This window comes from Giraffa tippelskirchi, chromosome 12, assembly GCF_054371585.1.
Source record: "Giraffa tippelskirchi isolate mGirTip1 chromosome 12, T2T-mGirTip1v1.2.pri, whole genome shotgun sequence".
NCBI lineage: Eukaryota > Metazoa > Chordata > Mammalia > Artiodactyla > Giraffidae > Giraffa > Giraffa tippelskirchi.
The window spans coordinates 96,641,277-96,655,888 of record NC_137286.1 but is presented as its reverse complement, the minus strand read 5'-3'; the positions used below and the strand labels follow the sequence as shown (position 1 = coordinate 96,655,888).

The window sequence follows — 14,612 nt, the reverse complement described above, 5'->3', positions numbered from 1 at the left end:
GGACACTCTCCTTTGCTCACTGCTACACTTCACAGTGCCCAGGGTTACCAGGGTTAAAGATGGACACTGCTGCTCGGAGGCAAGCAGGGAGGCAGAAAGGAAGTCATCTTTGTTATGCCAACAGATGAAGACGAGCAGGCCTCGTCTTCCAGCCTTGACGGTCCAGAGTCAGTGACTTCCCATATTTATCTCTCCTTTTCTTACCCACAATCCAGGGGTTCTTAAACTTAGGTGAACATCAGAATAACCTGGAAGGCTTGTGAGAACCCAGACTGCTGGGCCCCAGTTCAGGGGATGGTGATGCTGCTGGTCCAGGAACCACATTCTGGAAACCACTTCCTTACCTGTCTGTCCTCCCAAATCTGGGACCAGGTTCACCCGACCAGACCTGCATGGAATACTGGTTAAAACAGGCTTTTGTCCTTGGCAGAATCTAGACAGTTTGGGGGTAAGAACAGCAAACTCTACACCAAATTCCCAAATGACTCTCATGAACTTTAAACTTTTGAGTCTCATCACCTTCAGTTCAGTTCAATTCAGTTCAGTCGCTTAGTCGTGTCCGACTCTAGCAAAGTCTGACATCAGTGTTCCGTCCAGTCTAGGTGAGCTTACATCACAATAAGGGAGGGGCTCTCAGTCCATGGAAAAATAGGTGAGGCATACTCGCCCCACCTCAAGGGCCAGCTGTGTTGTGAGATGCTGTAGCCATGCTGTGGGGAGGGGATAAAGTGAGAAGAAGGTCTTGAAGGACCTGCTAGGGAAGAGCGTGCGGGGGTGCATGCAAAGTTGCTTTAGTCGTATCCAACTCTTTGCGACCCTATGGACTGTGGCATGCAGCAAAGACCCCAGGGAAAAGCACCTCTTAGAGAACCAAGGTGGACCACATGGTCCAGCTCTCCAGCCAACTAAGAGTCCCTTCTTCTAAGAATCGTTTCAGAAGTTTCAGTTTTAGTTAGGAAAAAAAAGATTACAGCGTCTCCACTTTTAAACAGAGAGGTTGTTAACTCACACTGGGCAGTCGTGCCTAAGGGAGGTCCTGTAGCCCCAGCCTAGAGATCTTTTCACATCCCTCTGGGACCACACCGCTGAGTGTAAGAAGGCCTCAGGTAGACCCTAAAGGTCTTGGTCTCTATTTATAAGAGCTTCCCTGCCTGCCTTTGTGAAATCAGGTGACGATCACTCTGATGTATGTATCATTTAATAATTCATATGAAACAGTTTAGAGCACTTAGTAAATAATTACCTACCATCATGAAATAGATCTTCTACCTAAGACACAGACAAACTAATTCATGTCAGTTTAAGGCCAAAGAAGGACACAGCAGAGCTGAGGCACTCATCCTATGAGTCCACATCCTGCTCCAACACCAGCACTACAGCCCAAGACAGACAGGACCCAGGCCCAGAGTCACTGTAGTTACTGTGGCCCCAGGGCTGTGCTGGGGCCACAGCAAAAGTGTGCTGATCAAAGACTCAGCAAACACAAACGGCAGCCTCCTCACCAGCCAGTCACAAGTGGAAGAGAAGCTTTAATGGAGGTTTCTGGAGTCGGGGGCCCTGAGCCACAGAAATGATGCAAGTCGGGAGTGTACTCCTATCTGTGGGCAAGTCTGGGTTTTCCAAATCTTTCATTAAGTTTTCCTGAACCCAATGTTTTTTCTTACAGCCAACATGCTAGACTCTGGCAAATCTGTTCCCCCAGCTTACCATGTTCTAAAATTATAAACCGGAATCTGCACTCCATTGAAACCTCATGCTCTGGGCTTTCACACACCCTCTGCTCAGCATGCGTCACAAACAAAGCAGTCGCTCCAGGCTCCTCCGCAGCCTTACCTGAGCTGGTGGATGCCGGGGATTTGCTGCGCCGGGAAGGCCCTGGGCTCTTGGTGGTGCTCCTGCGGGACGATGAAGCTATTTTGGTGTAGGAAGTGGACTTCACCACTCGACATTCTGGGGAAAGAAGAAAGACCGTGTGTCAGTAGAGGGGCACAGCGCATACCGTTCGAAATGTACAATAAACTTGGAATCAGAAATATACAGCCATCCTCGGTCACGGGTGCGTCCTGCCAGCCCAGCGCATGTCTATGACAACAAAACCAAGACGACAACCAGAAAGGGCATAGTGGACATCTCAGACATCAAGATAAATGCAGCTGTCTCTCTGTATTCACAGGGATTTGGTTCCAGAACCACCCGCCCTGAACCACCACCACCAGTGGTTGCTCTGGCCTGGCCAGGTGGCCCTGCAGGAGACTCCCATTTCTCAAACAAAGGCAGACAAGAGTGGACATGAACATATCAGCACAAATTAAAAGGTAGACCCAAGCAAGAAACAGTATCAGAAGACATGATCAGAACCACCATGTGAATAATGTCTGAGAGTGTGTCTCAAGGTTTTAATTCACAAAACAGGGGACTTCCCTCATGGTTCAGTGGCTAAGACTTCCCACTCTCAATGCAGGGGACCCAGGCTCACTCCCTGGTCAGGGAACTAAATTCCATATGTTGCAACTAAGACCCAGTGCAGCCAAAAAAAAATATATATGTATATATATGCACACACAGAGACACTTAAAAAAACTACATACACTATGATTCTTTAAGAGAGGAAAGTGTTAGTCACTCAGTTGTGTCAACTCTTTGCAACCCCATGCACTTTGAGACTCCATGGCTCCTCTGTCCATGGGATTTTCCAAGCAAGAATAACGGAGTGGGTTGCCATGCCCTCCCTTCCAGGGGATCTTCCCGACTCAGGAATTGAACCTGGGTCTCCACTGCAAGCAGATTCTTTACTGTCTGAGCCACTAGGGAAAGCCATATAATTCACAAAACAGATCTTTGCACCATTTGACAAGGACATCCACGTGGCTCAAGGCTCTGTCCACACCAATGACAGCACCTCCTGGAGTTTGTCCCAGCCTACAGACATTGGTCTGGCCTCTCAGAAGTACATTAGGAACAAGATTGGACAGATATAATGCTGCCTGTCCACTGGCATGCTTCCAGTGGCATTTTTACCAAGTGTTCGCTCCATGCCAGGCGGTGAGCTCTTCAGGCCTGGTGGAGAACACACGTGATTTTGGAACCAGAAATACCGACCACCTGGTAGTGCACCACAGAATCTTTTAACCAGTGACGGCTAGTTTTTCTTTTGTGGGCCTCATATTTGAAATATGTTGGCTTATGAAACAAACTGCACAAAATAATAATACATTTCTCACTGCAAATCAAAACCAGGACTACAAGGAGGGCAGGATGACCAGGAATTTTTTTTCCTAGGTCGTGAACATTTAGAAGTCACATAAATTTAAAATAATAATTTAAAAAAGCCCGGCGTCTAGTTAGCAGGGATGAATGGTTAAAATAGAAAGCTACCAGATGGTGCACACTGGTAATAACACCCATCTGTGAGCAGCGAAGTGAATTAAAAAGTTGATTTTGGGGTCTGTCGCATGCTGTTTGCCACAGGTGCCAGCATTGCTAGTTCTGGGCTCCACCTACCAGCTAGGGTTCTGGAGCAGCATAACAGAACCACTGTTACCACACTAAGTTGACATGTTTCCAGCCACCAGAAAGAAACTGGGTATTTTTGTCAGGCGGCGCAGTCTTACCAGAGCTAATGTAGGCGTTCTATTTGATTTTCAGAGTACTGAAAAAACCTTGTGGACTCATGCCGTGCTTCTACAGCTTCTATGGCTTCTCTTGAACTCATTTTGCACCATATTATTATTATATCAAAAGGATTCATTTATTCATTTGCCTCCTCACCCCCTACATCCCTGGTGGTGGTTTAGTCGCTAAGTTGTATCCGACTCCTGCGACCCCATGGACTGTAGCCCACCAGGCTCCTCTGTCCATGGGATTCTCCAGGCAAGAATACTAGGGTGGGTTGCCATTTCCTTCTCCAGGGGATCTTCCTGACTCAGGGATTGAACCCAGGTCTCCTGCACTGCAGGTAGATTCTTTACTGACTGAGCTACCAGGGGTACCACCTAGTCCTGGCATATTTAAAAGCACATAATAGCTGCTCAATAAATACTGGCCCGCGTTGTTACTCATCTTGTTATCGCCTGTTTGAACTCTTTAACTATGATTCATTAGAATGATCCAACCTCTCATTTTACAGATAAGGCAAGTGAGACTCTGAAGGGCTAAATGATCTGCAATGGAATCCCAGTCTGTAGGATCCTCACAACCCCAGGATCTGGTGCGGTGGCCTGCTCCATTGTGAGTAAAGGCTGGAAAATTAACAGTGACCATGGGTGGGGCAGATGGACAAGTGGGTGATGGTGGATAATGGGAAGGAAGGCAAGCAACCCATTCTCATAAACATTAAATTAAAATTTAAATACTAAAGCTGCAAGTCTATCAAGATGCTTACTCCATCAGAAAAAAACAAAAAAGAAACAAGGAACTCTCTTTTGAAAATGGAATTATAGGAAATAATCATTTGGGAGATCATGGAGTCCGAAAGATAATTACAAATCTCATGCCACTTGCCTTCAGGTTAAGAGTGAAGCTTTGTGAGTCATACAGGGAGATTAGCATAATCCTGAAAGGCTAGGGTTGAATAACAGAAAACAGACACACAACAATGATAGTAACTGCATCCCCCCCCCCCCACCACCCAGGGTCAAAATAAAACCAACTGAAGACACTTGCAGCATCGTCATAAATTAGAGGAAAAAAAAAAAAAAAAAAACACAAAGGACTCCAATCATCTTTCCCATTAAAGTTTAGATTTTAATTACTTTAAATGGAAGTGGTATTTTATGATGGTGAAAGATGCCATGAAGAAGGACAAATGCTTCATTACTTTGGAGAGAATGCCAAAATCTGTCAGCTTAAAAGCACAATTTAGAAAGCTTGTGAATAATATGATCTAAACGGCCAGTAAAGTAAAGTACAAAACCTTATTTGTTCTCATGAAGGCCATTTTCACAATGTCTGGCAAGGAAGCAAACAGCACCCTCCCCTCTCTGCTGGGGTTATTTGCCTTTAGGGTCAATCACTTCATTCTGATATTTCTGGCATCTTCCTATTCAGAGAGATGCATTTCCTTTGGCTGTGGGGACACTTCTTGAGGAGGATGAGGTTGAAGGGCTGTATGTAAGCCACTCGAAAAAAGCTTCAGGACAGTAATGTCTCTTGCCACTGATGGTCACACCTTACCCAAGTACAGAAAATCAGATGAAATACATTAATTGGGTCTCTATGACTGGACCTCCCATAGCAAGCAAGTAAGCAAGCAAAGTCTGGTTAAATCTCTGCTTCAGAAAGTCCCCATAATCATAGCTCTGTGAGGGGGAGAGTACCATTCTCCATATGGTCTGTACTAATGTTAGCTTTACAGATGTTCTCATAATTCGGTAAGGGAGAAGTTAGGACATTTCCCACCCTCACCCTGGACCCCAACTCATGAAACAGGTGCTCTGTGATGGCCAGATTTAGACAGCAAGGATGTGAATGCAGACGGAGGGAACTGGAGAAGGAATACACCCTTCGGCCCCGTTCCCAGTGGTATGAGAACCCCCATAGAGCAGATTCTCCCCCAACTCAGAAATAGTTGGGAAGTGTAGGCTAGAGAAGGTGCTAGAGAACAGGAACAATTCCAGAACTCCACCACTGGCATCAGCAGCTCACCTGAGCGCACATAGCCGAGACATTCACACATTCAACAGAGCCTGACAGTATCTTTTGGAGAACCTTGAAGGACAAGGTGATGTCCCCTCAATGCCTAGGCAGCCTTAGTGACACACTGCAAGCTGGCTAGAGAATATCCTCTAAACAAGAGATTTCTTTACTTCTCTAATCTCTTTGTAAAGCCAGCAGAATAAAATCACTGTCAGGCAGAGACCTCTCAGTGATCACTAATCTCAATTCAGTTGTCCTGAGCTACTCATGAGATGGGCACGTTCATCCAGAAGCATCTGTTCCCAGCAGTAGATGCTCTGCGCTTTCGTGCCCATCCTGGTAACAAAGACAGGCTCCCTGCTGGCTCCCTGCTAACCTGGCAAAGGTACAAAGCTTCCACATGGAACAGTATAGCTCAGTTGGTAAAGAATCCACCTGCAATGCAGGAGATCCCACTTTGATTCCTGGGTTGGGAAGATCCCGTGGAGAAGGGAACAGCTACCCACTCCGTATTCTATACAGTCCACGGGGTCACAAAGAGTCGGACAGGACTGAGTGACTTTCACTTTCTTTTACTTCCTCTCCGTGGCTACGTGCCAGAGAGTCATGGAGCCCATTTAGTTCTAGAGACTTTTGACAAATATGGCACAAGTTCAGTGACCAAAAGAGAAAACCTGCAGTTCTGGCTGTCTAAAAGTACCTCTTACATGTTCAGATGCTCTGGGTTGGAATGACCCATCTGAGAATACCACAGTTATAAATGGTTACCCTTTCAAAGCTATCCTCAATTCAGGAGTACCCTCCCCTCCTGTCTCGGTTCTGGCTCAGCCTTCTGGCTGTTGAAGCTCTGATCTTCCTGCTTAGCCTCCAGCTTTCAGTGTGGATGAGCTGGAAGACCATTCCTGGTGTGACTGACGGCTCAAGTTTGCTTCCTACAGAAACATAATGATTTTCACACTTCAGGGCAGTCTTTTAGGAGAATTCAAATGTTGGCTCCTAGGAACTGCCTGGTGGTCCAGTGGTTAGGACTCCACAGGGTTTAGGTTCAATCCCTGGTTGGGGAACTAAGATCCCGAAAGCCTCGCGGCAAGGCAAAAAACACACAAGCAAAAAATTCCACAGAAGTAGGCTCCTGCAGGAAGGGCCGGTCTGCTGCATTTCCCTGGTTGGGATGAAGGCTCTGAGAACTGAAGCCCATTCTCTTTTATCTGCACCACTTAGGTTCAGAGTCAGTTCTGACACCGCAGTGAAAACTCCCATTACTACTGACGGTGGGGTTTGGAACCAGCGTTCCAAAGCTCCAAATGCAGCAGGTCTTGGCATAAAAGCAGTGGAGACAGAGACACCCTAAACCATAGTTTTTTTAAAAAAATAGAATCTGTAGCAGATTGTACTGGAAGCCGAGGCGCCGGCTGGAGTGGCTTCGCTGGAGAATAAAGTCCCAGAAACTGAGATTTTTTAAAACACCTTCTAAAAATATATCTCTGTGTGTCTAAACCCAGCACCTAGACTGGCCCACCACAACCCTCAGAACCCCTCGCTCAGAATGGCAGGTGGCACACACGTGTTCCTGCGTGATGTTGTGTGGCTGCTGGCTGTGAAACTAACATGAATCAGCTCTGGAGCACTTGCTAGCTGGGTGCTGACCCTTCCGTAACATCTGGAGGAGGCTTTCTGGCGCTGGCATGCTCTGTCCTGACATCTCAGGATTCACCACTCAGCTCTTCTGTTTTAACAGTGTGAGCGATTCTCTTCCCCAAATACTTTCTTTTCTCCTGAGAGTCAAATAAAAAGTAATTTTCCCTGCATAACAGCTGAGTGTTAGCTGGTGCTCTAGGAGACTGCCTGGTAGCCCAGGTTTCTGCTGTCTTGTCTGTCACCCCTGAGTGTCCTTCTCCATGTGGTCCCAGCCCACTCATCGTACCATCTTCAAGTTTCAGCCCTGGGGAAAAGAGAAAAAGAGGAAGCCTTCCTAACACTGGACAGGAAAGGCTGCCGTGTGCCTCGCTGCACCAGATCTTTCCTTCCTGATGTGAATCTGGGTCTTTCCTTTTTCCCATATCAGCTGTGCGTTCAGTGCCAGGCACTAGAGGACTCCCTGCTCTCTACCCACTAGGTGCCGGTAGCATCTCCCTAGTTGTGATGACCAGAACATGTCTCCACACGTTGCCACAGCTCCTGGTTGAGAACCACTTCTGGATCTCTCCATTAGCAACGTTCCCAACGGTCTTCAATAAATTCTTCAATTCTTCCTTGAGGGTGTTAATGAAGCCATCACCAACCACCTGCCTGGGGGCCTAAACAATGCACTTTGCACATTCTTTCTGTAGATTGGGCCAACGTGACCATGCTCTCCTCTAGGGGATCTTCTCGACCTAGGGATCAAACCTGCATCTCTTATGTCTCCTGCATTGGCAGGCGGGTTCTTTAACACTAGCGCCATCTGGGAAGCCCCAAAACAATGCATTCTGTACATTCTGTAGATTTGGCCAACATGGATTCATAGTTTTGGGTACCTGTGGATCCACTGCAGTGAAGATAACACGACTGGCAATGTTGTAAGCCTTCCAGTTGTTTGTTAAAATCAGATCAGCATGCACTGTCTTGCCGTCTCTGAGAACATGGTGACATGGGACCCTGAAACACTCGTGTCTTAATTGAGAGTTTGGAAAATGGAAGAAATCTGAAATTAAGGTGCTACAGAGCCACCACAGTCCCTTCGAAGGTTCTAGAAAAGAACCCTGGCCTTGCTTCCTCCTCTTTCTGGTGGCTCCAGCCGTTTCCTGGCTCACGGCTGCATCACAGAGACCTCTGCCCGCATCTTCACGTGGACTTCCTCTCAGTGTGTCTGTGTCAAAACCTTTTGCCTCCTTCTTAGGTTGGTATTTGTGACAGCATTTCAGGTTTGCCTGGATGATCCTAGATAATCTCCTCATCTTAAGATCCTTCACTTAATTATATCTGCAGAGAAGCTTTTTCTAAGTTAGGGGACATTTCAGTCAGTCAGTCAGTTCAGTTGCTCAGTGGTGTCCAACTCTTTGCGACCCCATGGACTACAGCACTCCAGGCTTCCCTGTCCATCACCAACTCCCCGAGTTTACTCAAACTCATGCCCATTGAGTCGGTGATGCCATCCAACCATCTCATCCTCTGTCGTCCCATTCTCCTCCTGCCTTCAATCTTTCCCAGCATCAGGGTCTTTCACAAGGAGTCAGTTCTTTGCATCAGGTGGCCAAAGTATTGGAGTTTCAGTTTCGGCACCAGTTCTTCCGATGAATATTCAGGACTGATTTCCTTTAGGATGGACTGGTTTAATCTCCTTGCAGTCCAAGGGACTCTCAAGAGTCTCCTTCAACACCACAGTTCAAAAGCATCAATTCTTTGGTGCTCAGCTTTCTTTATGGTCCATTTACAAGCAACCATAAAGAAAGGGAACATTTAAAGTTGACATTCTTGGGTGGTCATTCAACCTACTACAGTGTGTGTGATGCAACTTTAGGACAAACCTTTCTTGAAAATTTTTGTCAGGATTCTGCTGTTACTCCCCTGCCTAAAGCCCTTCTAGGACTCATTGCTGCTCTTTGAGAAGATGACGAGCACAGCCTGTAAGGTCCCTGCCCACCTCAGCTCCTCTCTCCTCCTTCCTCTGTACACACTATTGCAGTTTCTGACAAACACAAGTATCTTCCTGCCTCTGGCCTTTAGAGAACACTAATTTCCCTGCAGGAGGAACAGTTCTACCCTTGTGCTGTCTCACTTCCGCCTATTCTTCCCTGTTCAGCTTAAATTCATCTGTTTTGCAAATATTTACCAAGTTCCTGCTGTTTAGGTGCCAGGATGCAGCAGTAAATTAGGAGACAAGGTATCTGCTCTGATGGGAGTTTATACTGTAGAAGATGAAATGGGCCTTAAAAAACAAAAATAAGAACAAGAGCAGATTTTCTAACCGCTCTGTCAAGGAAAGAGAGGATGCTGTGACAGTGACAGGGAGTGGCCGGGTGAGTGGTTTCTCTACAGAGGTGGCCAGAGAAGGTCTCTGGGAGTAGAGGACACTGAAGGTGAGCTCTGAACACAGGAAGGAACCAGCCATGGGCAGATTACAGGAAAGAGGGAGGTAGGGGCGAGAGTGAGTCAGGATTGGGAAGATTAAATGAGGCGTTTGGATTTTACTGAAGCAAGATGGGAAGATATAGAAGGAGTTTAAACACAAGCGTTGAAATGTTCAGGTCTGCGAGTCTAAAAGATCAGTTCAGTCGCTCAGTTGTGTCCCACTCTTTGTGACCCAATGGACTGCAACATGCAAAGCCTCCCTGTCCATCACCACCTCCCGGAGCTTGCTCAGACTCATGTCCATTGAGTTGGTGATGCCATCCAACCATCTCATCCTCTGTTGTCCCCTTCTCCTCCTGCTATCACCTTGGGGCTAATCTAGGTGAGGAAGGGTGGTGGCTTGGACCAGGAGGCAGGTAATAGAATGGATGGAAGAGAAGGTCTTGAGATGCAATGTGGTGGTCCAGTCCACAAGGCTTAAGGGAGGTCTGGGAGGGGTTGGTGGGGGGAGTGGGCAGGACAACCCCCGCTTATATAATCTTTGTCAGGTGTACTTCTGTACTTCTGAGACCTACTGACTAGTCTGAACAACGTAGTGGCTTCATGTGCTGAGGGCAAGAGAGACCAGGAGTTTACCAAGGCCCATGGTCCCCCTTCAGGATAAAGGATAGACTTCCCCACTCTAAAAATGTAGAACCCTTATCCTTCTTTTGACCAAATGAATTAGAATCACTGGAGATGGAACCTAAAGCATTAAAAAAAAATATATATATATATCCCCAGGTGATCCCGATAGTATCAGTCCACAGACCAGAAACTTTCTGCCACTCTCTGGTCCACAGATAAGAAAACCACTAAAAAAAAAAAAAAAAAAAAAAAAAAAATCCAGAGGCTCAGCATTTGAAGTAATTGTGCAATGTGGCATTTAGAACAAAGGATTAAACTAACAGTCCGAGGAGAGAGATTAGCAGGATAAATCAGCCTTGAAAAAACAAAAAATATCCATTCTACTTAGATCTGGTCCCAACTCAAATTTTCAAAAACAACAAACTGTTGCCCTGAGGCTCAGCCGAAAGCAGACTCTGGAAGAAGAACTGCAGTTCACATTTATTAACAACTCATAACCACCTGGTTATCATTAGTTACAAGATGGAAATGATCTGAAAGATAGATAAGAAACAGATAAATTACCTAAGGACCAAAAGGGAAAAAAAAAAAGTGAGTTACAAATTTCTCCTAGAGAAAAACAAACAAAAAAAGCATAGAAGCGTGAATCAGAATAAAATTTCATAGCTCTGTCCTGTACAGTAAGGTTCCTTTTATGCCTGACTTTATCCCACTCCTGGAGAAGTAAGTGTAACATCTTTGGTCCAGTGGCTCCAGCCCAGGCCCAGGTGATTCAGGGGTCAGGAGGTGTCGATGGGGCTCCCTGAGAAAGGGAAAGGTGTAGACTCACAGGGCAGCCCACAGTGATGACGGCTGATAATGCCAGGTGTGCCATTACAACGGGTGAGGTTCTGTTCTGAACTGTCCTGTGGCACCTTAATGAGATCAGGACTAGTCATAGCTTAGATGGAGTCTACTCTCCTCCCATCAAAACAGGGTCACAGGCTCTGTGCTGTCTGACAGTTTAGGCCGTCTTGTTTAGGGACATTCTCTAGCATCTTGTGTTGATGTGGTCCACGGACCAGCAGCCTCAACATCACCTGAGAGCTTGTAGAATCTCAGGTCCCACTCCAGACCTACTGACTCAGAAGGTGCATTTTACCAGTGTTCCCAGTAACCTGGACTCACATTTAAGCTTGAGAAGAACCAGTCTAGAACTACAGAGGGATGCCCTTAGATCAGTGATTCTGATCAAAGGGAGCATGTGGGGAAAAAAAAAAAACCCAACAGGTTCCTTGGATCCAGTCCCTAGAGATTCTGATCTCAAAGGCCAGGTACCTGCATCTTGAACAAGCACCTCAGATGATTATGACTCTGACGCTCAAAGGGTAACTTAAGAAACAGGCCATAGATGGTAATAAATAATAATTAGTAACTCAAGAAAGGAATTAAGGAACAGACATAGTCCAGCATCTTCCCGAGGGGGCAGTATCGTACTGTAGGGTTTCTAGCCTTCCCGATGAGAAGAATCACTTGGGGGTCATTGTTGAACACACAACCTCCCCAAGCCCCTTCCCCAGATGTTTTGATGTAGTAACTCTGGATGAGGATCTGGGAATTTCTATTTCTAATTAGTACCCTGGGTGGTACGTAAAGAGATTTAGATGCACTGCTCTACCGGGAAGTATCCATGGTATAATTGAGAAGGACACTGTGTGAGGCGAGCCTGTCCTGGCCAGCTCATCACCTGTCGCTTTAAAGCAGAGGAACTAGGTTCTTGGTGGGGGGAAGGGATCATGTACCAAAGAAGTTTTCACAAAGTCATATACACGCATGCGTGCATGCTCAGTTGTGTCCAACTCTTTGCAACCCCATGGATCACATCCCACCAGGCTCTTCTGTCCATGGAATTCTCCAGGCAAGAATACTGGAGTGGGGTGCCATTTCCTCCTCCACAGGATCTTCCCAACCCAGGGATCGAACCTGGGTCTCCTGTGTTGGCAGGAGGATTCTTTACTGCTGAGCCACCTGGGAAGTTCAGAAAGTCACCTACCCTCATGTAAATGTTCTGTGGAGTGGACATCAAGCTTAATTGGGAACAGATTTTTCACCAGGAAGAAGTTCCTGCATTTGAGGAATAATCAGCTAAGTCTCTTCCTAAGGAAAGACAATCAAACTTATGTCAACATGAGGTAAATGGTACTTAGGGGGCACCTCTCTTTCATGTCTTGAGTCAAAGGAAAGATTTGAGAAGATAATTCTCCAAATAAAATCATCTTTGAGTCTGCACTGTCATCTCAAGGAGAAAAAAATTAAAAAAAAAAATCAACAGAGAAACCAAGGGGAAAAAAGTCTTAACTAAAAAGACCAGGAATAAAGATTCAGACTCTGGTACAGAAGAAAGTAATCAGGCAGAATGACTGTCATGAGAAATGACAAGCTGAAGTTACATGGTTATAAAGGGACTGATGATACTCAAGAATAATGATTCAAATCTACTTCCGAGCAAAGTCTCATTGGGAAAGAATTTAACTTAGAGGGTTTGCCTTCAAGGAATGGGGACAATCACAGAGGTTGACAAAACTCAGCGACTTCAGGGAAGAAACAGGTAACAGAAACATGTGCGTTTCACAGAGCACAAAAAATCAGAACATAAAGAAAATCTGCTAGATAATAAATGCCATGTGTGTATGTGTCAGTCACTCAGTTGTGTCCGACTCTTTGCAATCCCATGGACTGTAGCCCGCCAGGCTCCTCTGTCCATGAAATTCTCCAGGCCAGAATACTGGAGTGGGTTGCCATTTCCTTCTCCAGGATAATAAAAGTTGACTAGGTTCTTAAGAAAGCTCTTTTTTCCTTCCAAGGAAATACTCAGAAGCACAGCAGCCAATGGTTTAGATATTGTTCTAACCATCAGCAGGCTTTAGAATGAATGACTTCTTGGGGGTATCAGGGAAGTACCTACCCCGAAGAAACAAAAGCTCTTAGTAAAAGCTCCCCATTGGTACCACACAAGCAACACTTCTCTGCTAAGAGTGTTCTAAGAGTGCCACCAGGGAGACTCACTGGAGAAATTAAGTGCTGCATAGAAATTCGTTTTCTGGGAATCAGTTATGCCTATGGGTGTCCAGGGTACTCTTTGAAGATCAGCAGCATGAGAGACCCCAGGACACAGGGATGAAATACACTCTTTCCGCCTTTTCATAACCAGTACAGAAAACAGACACTGCCCACAACAGGACAATTTTTACAGTCAACAGCTTTTTGACTGTTCCACGGCTTCAGGGAAAACAGCAAGTCTGGTTGTTTCATTGAGAGATTACCTAGGATAAAAACAACTTAAAGCTCAGAGACAAAGTTTCACAGGTTTAATAGAAATAAGAGATATGTTTCTAGGTACTCCACTTTCTAGGGTCAGTAATACAGTCTCAGCTTCTCTGGGGCCACCCCCCTTCACCCCTGCAATCCTTGCTGAGGAGGCAACTGTGTTTTCAGCTGGATGGCAACTCTCCTACCATTAGCTTGCAATGCGGCTGCAGAGAAGAAATGTTCTGTTGCTTCTGTTTTTGACAAAGTGAAGAGCTTGCTTCAGCAGATAAACCCTGCTCTTCTACAGTTAGCGATCACTTAGGGGACATGCTTGTCAAATACAGCTAAGAAGGCTACATGTTAAAGGCCTGGGGGGCATTCCAGGCTGTCCAAGTGCCACACTGTTTGAATGAGCAAGGAGGTGGGGCAAACACCCGACAATGGGGGAACCAACATGACATGGGCATTCCTGGTGAATTTCTCAGCCGTTGCTGGCCCTGCACATTTAAGCAGCTCACATGGGTCTTTGAATTTAGGACGGAACTGTTAAAACAAGAGGACAACCAGACAAGATATTTGCCATCGTTTTTGTGACCCACTGGATTTCTGGCTGCGTGATCTGGGTTGGTCAGAGATCACAAAGGATGCGGTATTCACTTCTCAACCCTTCTCTTTCCACCTTGTTTCATGTGAGTTAGTGTCCAGGAGGAAGAAGTTGTGTGGGGAGAATGATAAGGAAATGGGAGGGGATCTGGTAAGAGGGAGCCACTGGTATTAGTTTTCAGCCAAGATTGCCAGTTTCTAACTATGCAAATCTGAGGAAGACTATTACCTAGGAGCTCATCTCGGTATGCATAACTTAATCCCTGACGTCTTACAGCTCAGACATTTGTTTAGGACAGAGTTACAAGAACTAAAGAGCTTCTCGATGAAAGTGAAAGAGGAGAGTAAAAAAACTGGCTTAAAACTCAACATTCAAAAAGCTAAGACCATGGCATCTGGTCCCATCACTT

General features: G+C 45.9%; 1 protein-coding gene and 1 long non-coding RNA gene across 6 annotated transcripts in view; one reads left to right on the top strand and one right to left on the bottom strand.

The window, feature by feature from the left end:
- The window catches only part of DCLK1 (doublecortin like kinase 1), a 345,430-nt gene that overhangs the window by 99,824 nt on the left and 230,994 nt on the right, over positions 1 to 14,612 (bottom strand). For all 5 annotated transcript variants that reach the window (XM_081551840.1, XM_081551842.1, XM_081551841.1 and 2 more), the window contains exon 5: positions 1,834 to 1,950. In XM_081551840.1, the coding sequence (XP_081407966.1) occupies positions 1,834 to 1,950 (117 nt within the window). The remainder of the gene's footprint in view (positions 1 to 1,833; positions 1,951 to 14,612) is intronic.
- Positions 32 to 4,714, top strand: LOC145530439 (uncharacterized). The gene is made up of 3 exons (XR_014071770.1): positions 32 to 167; positions 1,667 to 2,315; positions 4,127 to 4,714. It is a non-coding gene; the product is annotated as an uncharacterized LOC145530439 (long non-coding RNA).